This window comes from Monodon monoceros, unplaced genomic scaffold (genome assembly GCF_005190385.1).
Source record: "Monodon monoceros isolate NGI ecotype Baffin Bay Population unplaced genomic scaffold, NGI_Narwhal_1 Super_Scaffold_10, whole genome shotgun sequence".
Lineage (NCBI taxonomy): Eukaryota > Metazoa > Chordata > Mammalia > Artiodactyla > Monodontidae > Monodon > Monodon monoceros.
The window spans coordinates 54,943,028-54,962,427 of NW_021703766.1; the positions used below are offsets into that span (position 1 = coordinate 54,943,028).

At 52.2% G+C, this 19,400-nt stretch overlaps 2 protein-coding genes across 3 annotated transcripts; both read right to left on the reverse strand.

The window, feature by feature from the left end:
* Positions 1-344: 344 nt before the first annotated feature.
* PTPRH (protein tyrosine phosphatase receptor type H) lies at positions 345-14,089 on the reverse strand. Its single transcript, XM_029245596.1, is given in 13 exon segments — positions 345-958; positions 1,066-1,201; positions 2,251-2,411; positions 2,617-2,727; positions 3,094-3,228; positions 3,326-3,402; positions 3,668-3,755; positions 4,429-4,516; positions 10,012-10,059; positions 10,161-10,239; positions 11,751-11,897; positions 11,900-11,975; positions 11,978-14,089. Coding segments are annotated over 13 exon segments (1,356 nt in total). The 5' UTR covers positions 12,062-14,089; the 3' UTR covers positions 345-832.
* A 2,171-nt stretch (positions 14,090-16,260) lies between these two features.
* TMEM86B (transmembrane protein 86B) lies at positions 16,261-19,091 on the reverse strand. Of its 2 annotated transcripts, none has more exons than XM_029245255.1 (3): positions 18,518-19,091; positions 17,948-18,194; positions 16,261-17,275 (listed from the first exon to the last, which is right to left on the reverse strand). In XM_029245255.1, the coding sequence occupies exons 1-3, from the start codon at positions 18,599-18,601 to the stop codon at positions 16,893-16,895; spliced, it is 714 nt and encodes a 237-aa protein (XP_029101088.1). In that variant the 5' UTR covers positions 18,602-19,091; the 3' UTR covers positions 16,261-16,892. The 2 variants fall into 2 exon arrangements, with proteins under 2 accessions (XP_029101088.1, XP_029101098.1); XM_029245265.1 differs by having other exon boundaries at positions 17,948-18,191; positions 18,518-19,089.
* Between the last annotated feature and the right edge of the window lie 309 nt (positions 19,092-19,400).

Sequence of the window (19,400 nt, forward strand, 5' to 3'; positions counted from 1 at the left end):
CTCCGGAGACCCAGCTATTCAGATACCCAGACAGGAGACTAAGCGTGAAATTCTCCAGCAAATCCGATACAGACTTCACTCCACCCTCTAAGTTCCCCTAAGACCATGCCCAGAAGGCAAGCCCCCATGCTCCCAGCTCAAGGGAAGCGAGTCCACACTGCCCAGACCCTAGACCTACAGTCTTCTCGGAGAGACTCAACTGTCCAAACCTACATTTTTCAGGTGCAAATTGTGAGTCCCTCTAGTTTCCTCCCTAGGACATTGGCCTCAGTACCTAAACGTCAGGAACCCACCCCAATATTATTTCCAGACCCAGAAATCCAATGGGGCAAGTGTCTCTGGGGAGCATAGTGATTTAATAAATTATGGGATAAAAGAAAAAATATGTACAGGCAGTGGGGTGCAGGGAAACCTCAGATCCTCGAAGGTTGATGATTCAGTTTCTGGAGTAAAATACGGGCAGGATACTGCCTGGCCTGCCCTTGCGCCTTGGGTGGCCACAATTCTGGACCCTCGTTACTTCCTTTCTTCCTCAGAAATCAGCTTGTTTCCTTGAGACCCTGCAGCCTCTTCCTCCCTCAAAAAGCAACAAGGAAATCCTAGATCCCATCCCTCTCCTTCTTCAAGGAACTGGAAATCCAGGATCTGGGCTCCCACCTGACCTCTCTCCCCCTCTGGAAAGCAGGAATTTAGGCTGCCAGCCCCCTCTTCCTGCAGGGCCCAGGAGTGTGGAACCCCAGCCCTCTGCTGTCCCAGGGGTCCAGGTATCTGGGGTGAAGTAGGGATGCAGAATTTGAGTCTAGATGGGCTGGGGTCTCAGCCCTCCCGCAGCTTAGGCCTCTGTAGGAGCTACATTCTCGAAAAGCAGGTTCTCATAGGTGGGCCCCTTCTCAGCGGGCACTGGGGATGACTGTTGCAGAAACCTAAGGATGCACTGGTACAGGAACACATACTGGGCCTGGGGACAGAGCATGGGCAGGTGAGGGTGCGCTACTGAGCCTCGGCCTGCTTTCCTCTGGGGCCCCACCCCACCACAGCCACCCTGTGCCCGAGGATCCCCATCACCTCAGTCTGCACCATATGTGGCCGGCTTTCTCACATCTCCATCACGTAGCTGAAGGGCCCCATGAGACCCTCACTCTCCAGCTGCCGCAGCAGGACATCCGGGGCAATGAGGGTGCCCGAGTGGCCCACGCCAGCGCTAGGCGGGGACAAGAAGGGTCAGACCACGGGAGGGGGAGTCTCAGCTGGCTGGAGGGATCTGTGTTCGGAGCACCCAGGGGTCAGGGTATTCAGTGAGACTATCCTGGAGGCTACAGTGTTAAGTGGGGGTTACTTCATTAAGTAGGAAGTAATAACAAATGACTATGCTCTGTGTTCTATCTACCTGCTAGGCCCTGTTCCAGGTGCCTTACGTGCTTTTTTCACTCCTCCCACTCCTAAGAGGTAGGAACCATTAGTCGAGCGTGCCCATTTTACATACGGGGCAATGGAGGCTGAGTGAGGTGAAGTCGATTGTCCCAGGCCACTCAGCTAGTAAGTGACAGAGCTAGGGTTCATACACGGGAAGATGAGCTCCCAAGCTTGTCATTTAAAAAAAAATTTTAGGGCTTCCCTGGTGACGCAGTGGTTGAGAGTCCGCCTACCAATGCAGGGGACACGGGTTCGTGCCCCGGGCCAGGAAGATACCACATGCCGTGGAGCAGCTGGGCCCGTGAGCCATGGCCGCTGAGTCTGCGCGGCCGAAGCCTGTGCTCTGCAGCGGAAAAGGCCACGGCAGTGAGAGGCCTGCATATCGCAAAAAAAAAAAAAAAAGAAAATTTTTAAACATGAAAATGACCGTTTTATTTTATTTTTCATTAAAAAAAATTTTTTTTTGGCTGCGCTGTGAAGCTTGTGGGATCTGGGCCCTCGACAGTGAAAGTGCTGTGTCCTAGCCACTGGACCACCAGGGAAGCCCCCAAGGAGCTGTTTTAAATGTTTCTTAAAACCTTTGGCTGCCTCTCCCTCCTGCTCTTCACCCCTCTTCCCTCCTTCTCCCCATGCATGCCTCCTCCTTTACCTCTTTTTCTTTCTTTCCCACCTCTTCACCTTTATCATCATTCTTGACCTGCATCACCGCCCCTTCACCTTCTGCCCTCCCCATCTCCTCCACCTCCTCTAGAAGTTCCTAAGGACCCAGAGAACCCTGGTTTCTGAGCCCCAAGGGGGCGGTTTCCTCACAGACAGAGGGCTCTGGCTGGTCCTCACGGGCAGTGTACAATGGGGGGGCCTCCCCCCACGGTCTGGTCCAGCCACTGCCGGAGCATCTTCCAGAAGGCCAGCAAGGGGTCTGGGGAGTGGGGGACGCCATGGTCTGGCCAGGTCACATAGTGGAACTGACGCACAGATAAAGTCTTCTGCTCTTGCATCTAGACGGAGGGGAGTTGGGGGGCGCTCAGGACCCGGGGGCTGGTTTCTGACCGGTGGGGACATCCCTGGGGCACATTGTGGTCTCTTGCGGGAGTGGCGGAAGCTTAGACTTCATGGGGAGCTCTGGGGAGGGGACTGCCTGGAATATCACAGGGGAGGAACTGAGGGTCAAGGTGCGGCTGAAGGGGTGGGATGGGGGCTTACATGCCAGAGCTTCAGGTTTCGTACTGTCCAGTTCTCCATCACCTCCTCACCCACCAGGGTCACATGGGTGCAGGGCTGGGCGTCTAGAGGCCAGTAATGCTCACACTTCACCTGGGGGAAGACTGGGGCGGGTCAGAGTACAGGAGGCCCCAGAGCACCTTCCCTGGTGCCCCTCCGCAGGGTGGCTCTTGTATTCATTGCCGGGGAATCCCCCCTGCTCTGGTGACAAGGCAGGACCCACAGGCAGCCAGGTGTAGATTCATCCCAGCCAGGAGGACTCCTCTTTCACAAGGTCCTTGAGATCAGCTTCACCCTGTAAGTGGACAAATGGGTGGACTGGGGGAGACAGGAAAGTTGGGGCTGTGGTGGAGGGAATCAGTGAGGTCTAAGTCAAGGTCTACCCTGGGATCAGTGTCTGGGGCAGGGTCACGGGCTGGAGCTCAGGGGTCAGCACCCAGGACCCAGGTGTCCTCTCACCTGGGCAGACTCCACGCAGTTGGTCAGTATGAGCAGTGTGGGGCTCCGCTGCCCCTACACCAGGCGCCAGAAGTCGCCCACAGTGTGGGGAAGGGGGCCCTGGACTGCAATGAACTCCCGGAGGCTCCAGAGACCCTGGTTGAGGAAAACAGGTAGGTCACATCCCGCCTCATCTGGCCCTCGTCTTCCGAGGCTCATTCGGCATCCTCCTAGCTCCCAACCGCAGCCTTACAGGGATGCAGCTGGCGTTGATGTACTCAGAGCCCGGCTCCCCAGGGAGGGGCGTCAGGGGCACATGGGACCAGTCATCTAGGGGAAGAGGCTGGCATTAGCGATGCAGGGGGCAGGGTGGGAGACCCGGGGATAGAGGTCACGCCGACACGTCACGCTGCACACAGACAAGGGGAGCTGGGAGAGGGTCTGAGGGACCTCGGGCGGGAGGAGCCGGGCTGGGGTTTCTCAGCTCACGGGGGCAAGAGCTTTGTCCCTCATGGGTAATAAGGGGCAAGGGTCAGGCCTGGGATGTTGACAAAGTCACGGCTGAGAACAAAGTCAGCAGAGGCTCGTGACTCACAGGGCAGCACGTTTCTGTAACGGTTCTTGGCGCTGTTCTCCGGAGCTGAGGCCACCGTCTGGGACTGGCTGTGGTCCTCCAGGGCCGGCTGCTCGGGGCGAAGTGAGGGGAGGGTGCACAGATGCTGGATTTTCTCTGCCCTCCCCCAGGGATACCCGCGTTGCTCCCTCCGCCTTCCTAAGTGCCACCCCACTCACCCCTTACACCCTGGAATTCTGTAGCACCTACAGAAATAGGACAAGTAGGACCTCCCTGGTGGCGCAGTGGTTAAGAATCTGCCTGCCAATGCAGTGGACACAGATTCGAGCCCTGGTTTGGGAAGATCCCATGTGCCGTGGAGCAACTAAGCCCATGAGCCATAACTAGAAAAAGCCTGCGCACAGCAACGAAGACCGAACGCAGCCAAAAATAAATAAATAAATAAATAAATTTATTTTTAAAAAAAGAAAGAAAGAAATAGGACGAGTGTGTGCACCATCCCCGGGGGGGGGGCATTTTGGAGGAAGGGCAGGAGGATGGGGACTGGAGAGGCAGGTGAGAGAGGAGGGGTCAGGGGAAAACCAAGGTGTTGCTTTAGGATTAACCCATCCAACCAACACTACAGTAAGAGTTCAGTGAGTCAAGAAGGTGGATAATCATGGCTGAGAATTTCTGTATGAGCCAACCAAGTATGTATCCCTGCTTCTGTTCAATCCCAAAGGGGTGGAAAGGTCTCCGTGGGCACGTGGGGTTCAGCTCGGCTCCCTCTGTTCTCACCCGACCTGGTACTCCTCAGCAAAGCCACAGCCGCTGTCCTCGTGTTTCCTGACGTGGTTAGCCAAGTCTTCAGCCAGGACGTCCCCTGGGAAGCTGTGGGGGAAAAGGGGCACACAACCTCCTTTAACCTTGTGCGCTTGGGATAAAAGAAAAGGATTTTGTGTTTTGTTTTCTTTTTTTTACCTCCCCAGGACTTTTATAACTGGAAGTTTGTACCTTTGATCACCTTCACCCATTTCACCCTCTGCCTCTGGTAACCACCAGTCTGTTCTGTGTATCTAAGAGTTCGAGGTTTTTATAATTTTTAAATTTTGGCCACGCCGCACTGTTTGTGGGATCTTAGTTCCCCGACCAGGGATCGAATCTGGGACCCTGGAAGTGAAAGCACCGAATCCTAACCACTTGACCCCCAGGGAATTCTCTCGAGTTTTTTTTTTAGAGTCCACACACAGGAAGTCCCCTGCATACGAAACTTCAAGTTGTGAACTTTCAAAGACGCGAATGTGCGTTCGCATGTCCAATCACATAAGGCGTGAGTGACATTGCAGCTTGCCCTCTGTCTCCTATGGCTGAGGATCCTTCAGCTCTGCCATCTCCCACCTCCTCTCCCTCCTCCAGTCAGTAACTCTTCTTGCCTGTTCACTCAGTGCCAGCCCCTGGATGCCAGCCGTTGTACTGTACACTGTACTTTTCAAGGGACTGTTCTGTAAGATTAAAAGTGTTTTCTTTTTTGTGTTTGCTTGTTTTTATGTATTATTTGTGTGAAAAGTATCATAAACCTATTACAGTACAGTACTATATAGCCAATTGTGTTAGTTGGGTACCTAGGCTAACTTTGTTGGACTTATGAACACAGTCTTGGAACGGAACTCATTTGTGTGTAAGGGACTTACTGTATAAGTGTTATCTCATACAGTATTTGTCTTTCTCTGTCTGACTTATCTCACTTAGCATAATGCCCTCAAGGTCCATCCATGTTGCCACAAATGGCATTACTTCATTCTTTTTTACGGCTGAATAATATTCCATTCTATATGTATATTACACCTTTAAAAAAATTTATTTATTTATTTCGGCTGCGTTGGGTCTTTTGTCGCTGTGAATGCGCTTTCTCTAGCTGCAGTGAGCGGAGGCTACTCTTCATTGCGGTGCGAGGGCTCCTCATTGCAATGGCTTCTCTTGTTGCGGAGCACAGGCTCTAGGCACACGGGCTTCAGTAGTTGTGGCGCACGGGCTTAGTTGCTCCATGGTATGTGGGATCTTCCTGGACCAGGGCTCGAACCCGTGTCCCCTGCATTGGCAGGTGGATTCTTAACCACTGCGCCACCAGGGAAGCCCTATATTACACCTTCTTTATTCAGTCATCCATTGACAGACACTTAGGTTGTTTCCATATCTTGGCTATTGTGGGTAATGCTACTATGAACATGGGAGTGCAGATATCTTTTCAAGTTAGTGATGTTGTTTCTGATTCATCAATTCCATTTGTAGGTACATATCCAAAAGAATTGAAAGCAAGGTCTCAGATATTTGTACACCCATGTTCATAGCAGCATTATTCACAGTAGCTAAAAAGAGGAAGCAAACCAAGTGTCCATTGATAGATGAATGGATAAAGAAGATGTGGTCTAACCATACAATGGAATATTATTCTTCCGAAGGAAGGAAAGAAATTCTGACACGTACAACAACATGGATGAACCTGGAGGGCATTATGCTGAGTGAAATGAGCCAGTCACAAGAGGACACATAAAAGGACAAATACGGGCTTCCCTGGTGGCGCAGTGGTTGAGAGTCCGCCTGCCGATGCAGGGGACACGGGTTCGTGCCCCGGTCCGGGAAGATCCCACATGCCGCGGAGCGGCTGGGCCCGTGAGCCATGGCCGCTGAGCCTGCGCGTCCGGAGCCTGTGCTCCGCAATGGGAGAGGCCACAAGAGTGAGAGGCCCGCATACCGCAAAAACAAACAAACAAACAAACAAACAAAAAGGACAAATACGATTCCACCTATATGAGGCAGTCATCAAATTCATACAACCAGAAAGTAGAAGGGGGGTTTCCAGGGGCTGGGAGATGGGGGAAATGGGGAGTTAGGGTTTGATGTGTACAGAGTTTCAGTTTTGCAGGATGAAAAGAGTTCTACGGGGAATCCCCTGGCGGTCCAGTGGTTAGGACTCCGCGATTTCACTGCTGAGGGTGTGGGTTCAATCTCTGGTCGGGGAACTAAGATCCCACAAGCCATGTGGCGTGACCAAAATAAATAAATAAATAAAGTTTTTTAAAAAAAGAGTTCTATGGATGGACGGTGGTGATGGTTGCACAACAACGTGAATGGACTTAATGCCACTGAACTGCACACGTAAAAATGGCTGAGGTGGTAAATTTGTTATCTGGAGGTTATTTGTTTTTTTTTTTTAACCACAATCAAAATTTGTTTTGACTCAAAAAAAAGGAAAGGGTATTTCTTCTCCCACTTAGGACCACTGCCCTTCTCTGGGCCCCAATTCCCTGTGGCCCTCTCTAGCCATGGTTCTTCCCTCTCTGCTGTAGCTCTCCCTTCTCCTCTTTCCCTTTTGTGTGTAAACATGCTAATCTTACTTCTGTATTAAAAAAAGAATCCTTTGACCTCCTGTGGCTCCAGCTCCAGCTCTTTGTCTCTCTTCCCCTTGTAGTATAGTGTTATATATACGATGTTATATATACAGTCTTGACTCAGTTTTGAGACCCTGGTTGGAGGTTCGTCAGTTTACCTTCTTCTTTTTTGCGTGACTGGTATTTTGTTGTTGTTGTTTTTTTTACAGTTTTGTTTATTTATTTGGCCACGCTGCGTGGCTTGTGGGAGATAGATACCCGACCAGCGATTGAACCCGGGCCTAGCAGTGAAAGCCTGGAATCTTGACCACTGGACCGCCAGGCATTTCCCCAGTTCTCCTTCTTGAGAAGCTGATTAAATCCACACCCTCACCACCTCCCCTTTGGGGATCCGTCTGCTGGAATCCCCGCCGGAACAGGGGACAGGCCCTGTACATCAGAGTCCACTGAAATGATTCAAACTAAACCCGTCTGCCTTGGATTGCCCACTTCCTGCTGCAGAAACCACAGTAAAGCCTCTTCCTCAGGTGTTCCCCGACCTCCCAGCTGACCCTGGTGCTTCTCTGCATGGCCTTGCTTGGTGTAACGTGTAATCCCTCTCCTGGGATCTGTGATTGTAATGAACTATCTTTCAATGGTGTCTGTCTCTGGATCCATTGGCCTTATCACACCTAAACAATAAGACGACCTATGAAAACACGCCTTCACATTCCAACTTCTCACACTGACCAGTTTTCTCTGCTTCCTTCCCACCCTTCACCATGGCCTGGTGTCTCCACCACGACTACAGGGGAACAAGGACTTTTTTCGAAGTCCCCTATCTTATTTGCCTCCTTATCACCAATTCCAAAGGCCACCTCTCAGTGCTCAGCAGCATTTCGCACCTTTGACCGCGTCTTCCTTTCTTCCGGATCCACCCTCTTCCTGAACACCCTCTCCTGGTTTGCACCATCACCGTCTCTCTGACTGCTGCTTCTCCATCTCCTTGGTGGGCCCCTGTCCTCTGCCCATCCTAAAAGGTGGGCATCCCCAGAAGCCCATCCTCAATCCCCCCTTTCTCACTGGACACACACTTCTTATGGGGTTTGTCCATTTCCTTAGCTTCGCTTTCCATCCATTCATCTGTGATTTTTGAATCTCCATTGCCAGTCCCTACTTCTCCCCCTCCCGAGCTTCAGAGCTGTTTTCCCACCTGCCTCCTGGAATCTCCACCTGTGTGTCCTCGAGGGTCATCGCTGGGACATCCAAACACGCACATTGAGGCTGGGGAGGGCAAGATGCTCAGCATACAGGTGGGGCCAGACTTGGAATCCAATGGGTGCAGTGATTTGTTGCAGATGCCATATAATGGACACAGGGTAAGGAGGGGAGAGGTCACAGGGTGAGTGGGGTGGTACGCTGGCCAGGACAGATTCTATGGCGAAGGAGAAACTGGACATCATCGTATTTACTCTCCCTCAAGCCCCTGCCTCTGATGGCCACGCCCTCAGTTTATGCCTCTTTCTTTTACAGCCAGGCCGTCTCACCTGCTTTCGCAACATCCCTTACTCCCTGGTCTATCCCTCCTCTATTGATCCCTGGGGATCATTCTGACATAGAGATTTGATGATGACTGACCCAACCTAAAGGGGACTCAGAGTGATGAAGACATCTGCACAAACGTTTTTCTGAACCACGGAACTCTGTATCCAACAGCCCATTCAGCGTTTTCACTCAAGTGTCTGACAAGCATCCCAAAATCAGTGTGTCCACCACTGAGCTCCTGATACTTTCCCCCAAACCTGCACCCCGCATAGTCATTCTGTCTCAAGTAATGGCCATTCCAGCCTCCCTGGGGCTCAGGCTGAATTCCTTGGGTTCACTCTTGAGCCCTCTCTGAATCCCACACCATACATCCATTCTTTAACCAGGTCTGCTCTTCAAACACTCAAACGGCATCTTGAATCTGATTCCCTCTAACTGTTTCCTGCTCCAAGACATAACAGACATCTGGATTATATACAGACGTCTTCCTTTGCTTCCCTGCTTTTGCCTTTGCTTCATAAAAATGTGAGACTGTGTCACAGTTCTATTGAAAACCTCCAAAAACTCCCATCTCAGGATAAAACCAAAGTCCCCACTACCATCTACAAGGCCCAACCTGATCTGATCCCACCTGGTAGCTCTCCGACCTCATTTCCTACCCCACCCCCACCCCCACCCCGCCTCATCCACTCTGCTCAGTCTCAGAGACACACCACGTTCTCCAAACACGCCAAGCCTGTGCCTGCCTCGGGGCCAGCGCACTTGCTGATCTCCCTGCCTGGAATGCCTTTTCCCCAGATGGGCACAGGACTCTTGCCCTCACTTGCTTCAGGTCTGTCCTCAAATGACTTCGTCTCAGTCATCTTCTTAGTAAGGCCTCTCCTGGACACTCTATTTAAAATATTCCTCCACCCTTCCTGCTTCCACCTCTTGCTTTATTTGTCTCCAAGTAAGCATCACGTTCCTTATCATCTTGGTTTTGTTTTTTGTGTGTTTGTTTGTTTTGGCCGCGCTGCACGGCTTGCAGGATCTTAGTTCCCCGACCAGGGATTGAACCCATGCCCCCTGCAGTGGAAGCGTGGAGTCCTAACATGTGGACCGCCAGGGAATTCCTAATCATCTTGTTTATTAATGGCTGCTTGTGCTGGAATGCAAGCTCCACAAGGGCAGGAATCTTTGTTTCAGCCAGTTTCCTCGGCACCTAGAACAGTGCCTGACACTTAACAGGGGTTCAGTGAATGTCTTTTTGGATAAATGAATGGAAGTCCCAGAACTGAGACTGAAAGAGATTCCACAGCCACCGGCCCAGGCTGCTTAGGGAGTGGGCAGCGGTGAAGGCATTGCGATCCCTGCCGCAGTGGGGATCTGAGGCTGGTGTGGGTGGGTTCCTTGGCCCTGCCCTCTGACCTATACAGTGACCAGCTGGATTTGACCTGACAGTGAGTCTTTTGAATGCTCCCCAAACCCACTCACCTGAACACCAGATCCCTGGGTGCTGGTTTCTTCTCACTCTTCTTATGCCTGGGAAAAGGACATGCGGAGTGAGGCCAGAACCACGGATCCCCATCTTTCCCCAGGCCCCCTCCCTCCTGGCGCCCGATGAGCCCTGCGCCAAGTCTCACCTCCTCTTCAGGAAGAAAACCAGCAGGCCCACCAGGATGAGAAACAGAAGGGGACTGACTATGGCTCCCACGATGGCCCCTGGGGGAAGGAGGCGTGGTGGGCTGTGAGAGCCTAGGTCTGCTCTCCTGCTGTCTCATCTCCCCTACCTCTGTCCTCACCCAGGCTGTGATCAGAGGGTCTAGAGGGGAGATTCAAGGGCAGAGAAGGGAAAGGAGAAAGCTTCTGGATAGAGCCCTACCTCCCACCCAACCTCTTCCCCTTAGGTCCTCACTTCCCAAGGAGCCTGATCCAAAGGCATCACTTTCTCAAGTGACCTGGTTGTCAGAGAGTGACTCTTCCCCAATTTGGCCTAGACTAGTCGTTCTCAGAGAGGGCGATTTTGCCCTCCAGCTGACATCCGGCAATGTCTGGAGACACTTCTGGTTGTTACAGCTGCGATGGTGGTGCCACTGGCATCTAGTGGCTGGAGGCCGGGGATGCTGCTTACAGCATCTTACAATGCCCAGGGCAGCCTCCCCTCCCCATCAGAAAGAGTGATACAGTCCAGGATCCAAGAGGACCTGTCTTCTCAGAGGCCCTTCTTGCTAAACCAGAGAATCCTGGACAGTGGGACCCACTGAGCCCAGTTTGGAAGAGCATCCATTTATCAGTACACCAAACTCCAGTGTCTCCAGATCAGAGACCCCATCTCCTAAGAGGCTTTCATTCCTAGGAAATGGTTGACATGGCCCAGGGAGGCCCATGACCACGGTCAATGGTACATGATCAAAGATTTCCTGAGTGTGAGGTTCAAACTTCTTCAAATACCCCACTGGTGGGTGAAAAATGGTGCGGCAGTGTTGGAAAAAAATTTGGCAGTTCTTCAAAAGATTAAACACGGACTTACCATGTGATCTAACAATTCCACTCCTGGGTATACACCCAAGAAAAATGAAGACATACGTCCACATGGAAACCTGCACACGAATGTTCAAGAGCATTACTCATAATAGCCAAAAAGTAGAAATGGCCCAACAGATCCATCAAACAGATGGATACACAAAATGTGGTCTATCCACACAATGAAATCTTATTTTGGCAATAAAAAGTAATGAAGCACTGACACACACTAGAACAGTGGATGAACCTTAAAAACATTATACTAAGTGAGAGAAGCCAGTCAAAGAGGACCACATATTGTGTGATTGTATTTTTAGGAAAGCTCTAAAAGAGGCACATCTATGGAGACAGAAGCAGATTAGAGATTGCCAATGGCTGGTTGGTGGGGGATTGGGGAAATTAGGGGGTGATGGCTTAAGGAGATGACTTTTCTTTATGGGTTAATGAAAATATTCTAAAATTGCTGGTAATAATGGTTGCAAATACTGCAAATATACTAGAAGTCAGTGAGCTGTACACTTTCAATGGGTGAACTGTTGTATGTTATAGGAATTACAACTCAATAGAGCTGTTTAAAAGAAAGCAGGAAATAAAACACAAACAAAAAGGACTCCATGGGTTGGTGAGACTGTCTCACAACAGGGTGTGAAGGGGTCTGGAGAGAATGTCATTGTATCAATAGCTCTCTGTCCCCGTGGGGCTCTGCTCACCTGTGCTCTCGGTGTGGCAGGTCACGGAGGCAGACTGGGCCCTCATTCCATCCCAGACGGTCGTGATGGTGGCTGAGTAGGACTGAGCCGGCCTAAGTCCCGACACCCACACGTCTCTCCCACAAGAGGAGCTGTCCTGGAGTCCCGCTGCCCGCCCACCTCCAACTCAAAGGCCTCATAGCCTCCCAGGGGGCAGGACTAGGTGAGGGTGACTCCGTGCCCCCCCCCCTCCCTGAGGTGCTGATACAGGAGGTGATGGTGACGGGGTCCAGGGCTGGGTGGAGGGGACAAGAGGAATCAGTAGGCTCCATCCAGGGGGGCTTTCCAACTCCCCACTCCTCACCAGTCAGGCCAGTTCTCTGAGAAATAGCTTATCCCTTCCTTCCCCTAAATCAAAATACCTCTTCGTCCCTCATTATCTGTTGTCCCCAAATAGACATGCCCCCTTAAACTACAACTCCCATGAGCACTTGGACTCTGTGTCACTGCAGCTCATGAAGTCATGACCCCATGGCCTGATGGGATTTGGAGTCCACTCACCTTCATTGCTCCCAGGTCTGATCTAAGTTACTACCTGCACCTTTACAGGAAACGTTTGCTGGCCCATGACATAGTTATTTTCACCACAACTTTTAGGTTCACAGCAAAACTGAGTAGAAGGTACAGGGATTTCCCATACACCCTCTGCCCCCATCATGCATAACCTCCCCCACTGTCAACATCCCCAAAATGTACAGGTTACCATTGATGAACACAATGATAATCATCCAAAGTCCATATTCCATTCCTTTTCGTGGCTGAATAATATTCCACTCTATGGATAGATGACAATTTGTTTCTCCATTCACCAGCTGATGGACATTTGGGTTTCCACCTTTTTGGCTGTTAAAAATAATGTTGCTTGAATTGTATGTTTTCAGTTGTATGTTGTATGTACGAAAACATTGTATGTTTTCAGTTCTGTGGGGCTGCCCCCAGGAGGGGCCAAACTCTCTTTTTACAGACTCCGTGGCTATCCTCTTTCTAGCCCGCTCCAGCTGCCAACCCTGTCCACCCCTCCACCACCCAGCTCACAATCCCCTTCAATCTTCCCAGGAGTTTCTCACTGTTTTTGCTGCTCAGTGGACATCAGTCTCTCTGCTCCACGCTTTCCTCTCCTTGTGTGGTTCAAGAACTGAAGCCGTGTTCATTCACCATCTTGAAGCAATTCCCTGCCTGCCTGCAGGTGTTTTCCCAACACCTATGGCTTCCTACAGGCAGGACCACAGGCTCAACCAACACCGGGGACTCCAAGGGCAAACCAAACAGCCTCTTCCAGCCCTGGCCAAGCTTACACTGTGGTGAGGAGGCAGACTGGGAAGGTAACCGCAGAGTGACATGAAGTGGGCTACAATGGTGAGAGCACCGAGGAAGCATCTGTCCCTTAGTGGGAGGTGACACCGGGGCTGAGTCTTCGTACAAGAGCAGGGTTTGGTCAAGTGAAGAACTGCATTGGGAAGTCATCACAGGCAGAGGGGAGAGCCCATGTCAGGGCTAAGAGGGAGGAGAGGGCTGGGGGTAATCTGGGGGGATTTCTGTGTGGCCAGAGCGCCAGGTGGAAATGGGACTGGAGGGAGTGACCTTGAAGTAGGGGTCAGGCCACCCGGTCCCAGCCTAGTCTCAATCCATAGTTACCCTGCGGGGTTGGTGAACACGTGGAGATTGGGGAGAGGAACATTTTCTGGATAGGGCATGGAAGCTCCGTGCCCTCTCCCCACACCTTGCCCTGTGCCTGTGCTTCCATCTGGCTGTTCCTGAGTTACATTCTGTAATAAACCAGTGTTCTAGTAAGCGAAACGTTTTTCTGAGTTCTGTGAGCTGCTCTAGCAAATTAATCCAACCCGAGGAGGGGGGTCTTGGGAACCTCTGATTTATAGCCAGTTGGTCAGAAGCACAGGTTAACAACCTGGGCTTGTGACCGGAATCTGAAGTGGGGGTGGGGGGTAAAAGGTGGCAGTCTTGTAGGACTGAGTCCTTAACCTGTGGGATAGTGTCAGAACTGAGTTGACTTGCAGGACGCCCAGCTGGTGTTGGAGATTGGCTTGTTGGTGAGGGGAGCAAGCCCCACACTGGAATTGAGTGCAGAGTAGTAATTGTTTATCATCATGAAACACAGAAGGTTAAACAACAAGGTCCTATTGTACAGCACAGAGAACTATATTTGATGGGGTTTTTTTTTGTTTTTGTTATTTGGCCACATCACAGGGCATGGGGGATCTTGGTTCCCCAACCAGGGATGGAACTCACGCCCCCTGCATTGTAAGTGAGGAGTCTTAACCACTGGACCACCAGGGAAGTCCCTGGAGAACTATATTCAGTATCCTAGGATAAACCATCATGAAAAAGAATATTTAAAAAATAATGTTTGTATATGTATAACTGAATCACTTTGCTGTACAGCAGAAATTAACACATTGTAAATCAACTATACTTCAATTTTAAAAAAATTAAAAGAAAAAAAACACTGAAAACAACCCAAATGATTGGAAACACCAACATTTAGAGATGAATTATGGGGAATTCTCTTGCAGTCCAGTGGTTAGGACCCTGCACTTTCACTGCCGAGGGCACGGCTTCAATCCCTGGTCGGGGATCCTGCAAGCCACGCGGCGCAGCAAAAAAAAAAAAAAAAAGTGAATTATGCTAGTGGTTTCCTTGGGCTGGAGGGGATGGGTGATTTGTAAAAGGCACGGGGTCTCTTCTGGGGGTGATGAAAATGCTCTAAGACTGATTGTGGTGATAGCTGCAAAACTGTGAAAATACTAAAAACCACATGCACACTTTGAGTGGGCAGCTGGTGGTATATGAAGAGTATCTCAATAAAGCTGCGATCATAACATCGTTTTCAGGAATTGGATATAAATGCCTTCAAACAGAACATGGTCACAGTATAGTGATTACAGACAACAATGCTGTATCATAAATTTCAAAGTTGCTGAAAGACTAGATCTTAATTGGTCCCACCACACACAAAAAAATAGGTGTTATGTGATGCCTTAGAGATGTCAGCTAACATTACCAGGGTAATAATCAAACTGCGACGTATCAATGCATCAAATCAACACCAGTACACCTTAAAGGTACACAATGTTTTATATCAACTATATCTCAATTTAAAAAAACAGAATATGGGCTTTAGACAGATGGAGGCTGGAAATATTGCTCCTTTAGCACGTTTCCCTGGGGTGGAAGGTTGTTCTGGGGGGCCCTTTAGGAGGGGGGAGGGTGCTCACTTCATTTACCCACCAGTTAGTCTGTCATGAGTCTCCCACCCTTAACGGCTGACAGAGTGATGAGGACCTTGGCAGTGTAAGAGGTGGTCATGACCACCGAGTGGGTGTGGGGCTGAAGGAAGGCATCCCAGGCCAACGTGGCATCTGAGATTGTGAAGAGCAGGGCACCCCCACCCAGAACACATGCCTCCTCTGGCCTGAGGCCTTCCTCTATGGTGAGTGGGGATCCTGGCCTGAAGGTGAGGCAGGGACTAGAAACCAAGGGTGGGCTCTGGAGGTCCCTAAAAACACATCACGGATAAGTCTCCTTTCTGATATGAGTCCCTAAAAAACCACATCATGGGTGTATAAGTTCCCTCTCTGCTATAAGAGTCCCTAAAAGCATATCATGTTTGTATAAGTCCTGTCTCTGCTGTAAGAGTCCCTAAAAATCACATCATGAATGTAGATGTTTCCTCTCTGCTATAAGAGTCCCCAAAAGTACATCATGGATGCAGAAGTCTCCTCTCTGCTCTAAGAATCCCTAAAAATCACATCATGGATGTAGAAGTCTCCTCTCTGCTATGAAAGTCCCTAAAAAAATCACATCATGAATGTAGAAGTCTCCTCTCTGCTATAAGAGTCCCTAAAAGCACATCATGTCTGTAGAAATTGAGCAGGGTTTGGAGAGCAGCTCTGACTGCTTTCTGTCCTCACATGTAGAACCTGAGGCCCAGAGAGGCGCAGTGGGCTATCAAGGTCACAGCCAGGACGAGGGCCATACCCAGGTTCTTTCTTATTTAGTACTCTATTCCCACCGTGTTGCTACCTACCCCTTCCTCCAAGTCTCTTCTTGAGTTTCCTCTTCTCCTCAACCCTCTCCTCTCCTGGTACTGTATGTGACTGTCGTCAGTTGAACTGTGGCCCCCAAAGAGATATGCCCAAGTCCTAAGCCCCAGCACCTATGGATGTGATGTTAGTTAGGAATAGCGTCTTCGGAAATGTAATTAGGGATCTTGAGATGAGATCATCCTGGATTTAGGGTGGGCCCTAAATCCAACAACTGGTGTCCTCAGGAGAGGACAGACTCACAGAGGGAGAACACCATGTGAATGTGGCCGGGGCCACCAGGAGCTGGAAGAGGCAGGAAGGACCCTCCCCTAGAGCTTTGGAGGGAGGGCACCCCAACCAACACCATGATTTTGGACTTTTGGCCTCCAGAACTGTGAGAGATTAAATCTGTTGTTTTAAGTCACCCAGTTTATGGTAATTTGTGACAGCAGCCACAGGAAACTAATACATTGACCAAGCTGTCTCCTCCTGGCCTCAAATCCGTAAAATCCTCATCTGTACAATGAGCATAATGAATCCCCACCACCATCAAAGGGCCTGGGGTGGGGGGCGGTTGGTTATTCCATATCCCCTAAGTCCTGGGCACCAGGACTGGTCCACAGGGAGTCTGCTGTGGGTATAGTTAACAACATTGCGTTGTACATGTGAAAACGTGTTCCAAGGGTAGATCTCACAGCAAGTGTTCAAGGCACAACACTGTGAATGTACTTAACGTCACTAAGTCATACACTTACAAGTGGTTAAAATGGTAAATTTTGTGGGAGGAAAAAAAAAGGAAAACGAACCACTTGCCGTTATTGTGATCACCCCTCCCCAAATAATGGAGATGTCACCATTTCAACACCCACTTTACTTAGGCAACAGAAAAACAGATCAGGGCCAGAAACAGTTCTGTGTCTCCAGATAGACTGGCACCGGCAGATGGGAGTCTGGGGGACTGGCTCTCACCCCCAAGGGTGTTTCTCTGGCCTCACTGATCTTGGGGGCCCAGGTCCTTGAGGGAGGAGGGGGGTGGACATCTGCCTGCCTCAGCCCCTGGTCAGTTGGACTTGAGCCTGGGGCTCTGGAAGGCCGACAGGGCGATGAGGATCTGGGCAGCATAATAGGTGGCCATGACCACCAGGTGGGCATGGGGCAGGGGATGGACGAAGAGGTTCCAGGCCAGCACGGCATCTGAAAGCGTGAAGAGCAGGGCGCCCCAGCAGGTACTCCCGCCCCTGGCCAAGCCGCGCCACAGCATAACGGCCAGGAGCAGGGAGTAAGCCGTCAGGGGCAGGACCATGTCAGGCGGGAGGTGCCAAAGCAGGAGGCCATAATATGGGATGGAAGCCAGGAGAACAGGCAGCAGGAGGCCAGGCTTCAGGGGAGTGAGGCCGAAGGCCCAGAGGTAGAGCAGGTGGGCCACGGTGAAGGCAGCCATGCCTGGAGGAGACAGGGGTGGGTGCGCCTGCTGAGACCCCTGCTTCCTGGCATCACCTCGTTGCCCTCAGAGCCTGAGAAAAAGGGCTTTCCCCAAACACCAGCTCCCACCCTGGCCACACCACCCCATCTGCCAGGATTACAACGCTGGCCTCCTTGGTGGTCCTCTTTCCTCCTGCTCTTGGCGCCAGAATGACCTAAAAACGCGCACTGCGTTCCATCCTCACTCTGCTCAGAACTGTCCACTGACTGACACCCCATCTTGCTCAGCCCCCAGTCGGCTTCACCCGGCGGGCACACCCACCCCAGGGCTTCTGCACTTGCTGCCCCTCTGCCTGGAAGGGCCTTCCCTGGAAGGGCACCAGGCTGGTACCCTGCACCCGCTTCAAGACTTTACCTTCTCGGCGAGGCTGTCCTCGACCAGCGTACTCAGGACTGTGACCTCTGGACACTCACACAGCCTCAGGTAATGCTGCCCACGCCCTCATGGAAGGAGAGCTCCTCGGGGGCCAAGGTTTGGGTATGTCTCCCTCACTGCCGTCCATTTCCCAGTGCCTTTACACGGCAACTGGCTCAAGCACTTGGCAGGGGCTCTGTTGGGGAGTCGCCCCCTGCACCCCGGACACCCCCCCCCGCCGGGGTCCAGAAGGGACAACACAACACAGCCCCTCTCACCATGGAGGAAGGCCTCAGGCCAGACGAGGCAGGAGTCCCCCACAGCTGAGCACACAAGGGCCCCCTGCAGGAGCAAGCTGTAGCTCCCACCGGGGTACACGGTCCACAGGAACACCACCAGGTAGAGGATGGGCAAGCACTTGATCAGGGCACCGACCCAGGACGGCTGGTTCTCAGGGCTCCAGAGGAGAAAGTAGACAGCACAGGTGAGGAAGAACGGGCTCAGCCACCTGCCCACATGCGGCTGCTTCGGGGGACAAAGGAGCCGCTGAGCCACTGGAACTCAGCCCAGCCCCCAGGCCCTGGGACCAGGCTCCAGAACCCTCCTGGCCTTGGTCTCAGCCAGTTCCCAGCCTTTGGGGGTCAGGCCCCACATGGCCAGGAGTTGGGAGTCAGGGCTTCCATCCCACCCCCACCCAGGGACGCCAGCCATGCTGTCCAGGGTAGGGGGGCAGCTGCACAGGGACCAGGACATCCAACCCCACAGAACCCAGCCCCCCAATTCTTCCAGGTCATGTGGGTTCCCAGGAGCCCAGGCCCAGCTCCCACCCCACACTCCGTGGCTCTCACTTGAGCTGAAAAGCGAGGTTTTCCAGGCAGCCCCTCTTCCCGGGTGTCCATGTCGACGTGTGACCCACCCAAAGTGGCCTGCATGTGGGCACCGGTGGCTTTGGGGGTGGAGGGGATGGCGTGTGGTTACACGTTAACCCGAGGAGCGTCCTGTGGACTCTGGGACTGATAACAGGGCCCAGGGAGGTGCTGCCCCCACCCTGGGGATGGCCCTGCCTGGCACCCGCTGATAAGGTGCCCACTGGGACCCAGGGGTCTCTCCTCCTCCACAGCCCCCTGCCCCTGGCTTCGTCTCTTGCCTAGGGAGCCATGGCTGCCAACGCCCCTTCCCCTGTGCTGTGCCTGGCAGGTCAGAAGGGAATGGGGTGTGGAATTTCAACGCCCTCCCCGCCATGAGCTGGGGGGAAGGGCAGGGGACCAGAGCCCCGGGACAGGTCGGGAGACTCCCTCCTCCCCTCGCCGTCCTCGGCCTTGGCCTTCCCTCAGGAGTGCCCACCACAAACGCCTGCTGAACCAACAGGAAGGAGCTGAACCAGGAGGCCATGCCAGCCCTCAGCTCCAGGGAAGGCTTCCCGCACATGTCCGCCAGCGCACCTGGTATGTTCTTTACCTTTCCGTTGGAAGACAGGGACCCGCTGAGCGCCCACCTGTCTGGCTTGGTTGGCTGCCCCCAACTACCACTGCTCCACCAAGGGGAAAGGGTTCAGGGGACATGGCTTCTGCAACACGCTGGGCAGGTGAGGGGGTGCTGGGAAGGGGGCTGGTTAGAAGCCCACTCACCACACTTCCCAGAGACTGCGCGTGTGGACAGGGGACGGCTCGCTGGGACCAAGACCCACGTGAGGCTGGGTAGTGCTCAGCTCCTCCAGGAAACGCTTAGCAG

Bases quoted from the DNA above. Each gene is read 5' to 3' on its own strand.
- TMEM86B (XM_029245255.1), bottom strand. From the start codon at position 18,601: ATGCAGGCCACTTTGGGTGGGTCACACGTCGACATGGACACCCGGGAA. The intron at 18,195-18,517 runs GTGAGAGCCACG...TGTCCCCCGAAG, and splicing joins AACCTCGCTTTTCAGCTCAA to CAGCCGCATGTGGGCAGGTG. The intron at 17,276-17,947 runs GTGAGAGGGGCT...TGTCTCCTCCAG, and splicing joins GCCTGAGGCCTTCCTCCATG to GCATGGCTGCCTTCACCGTG.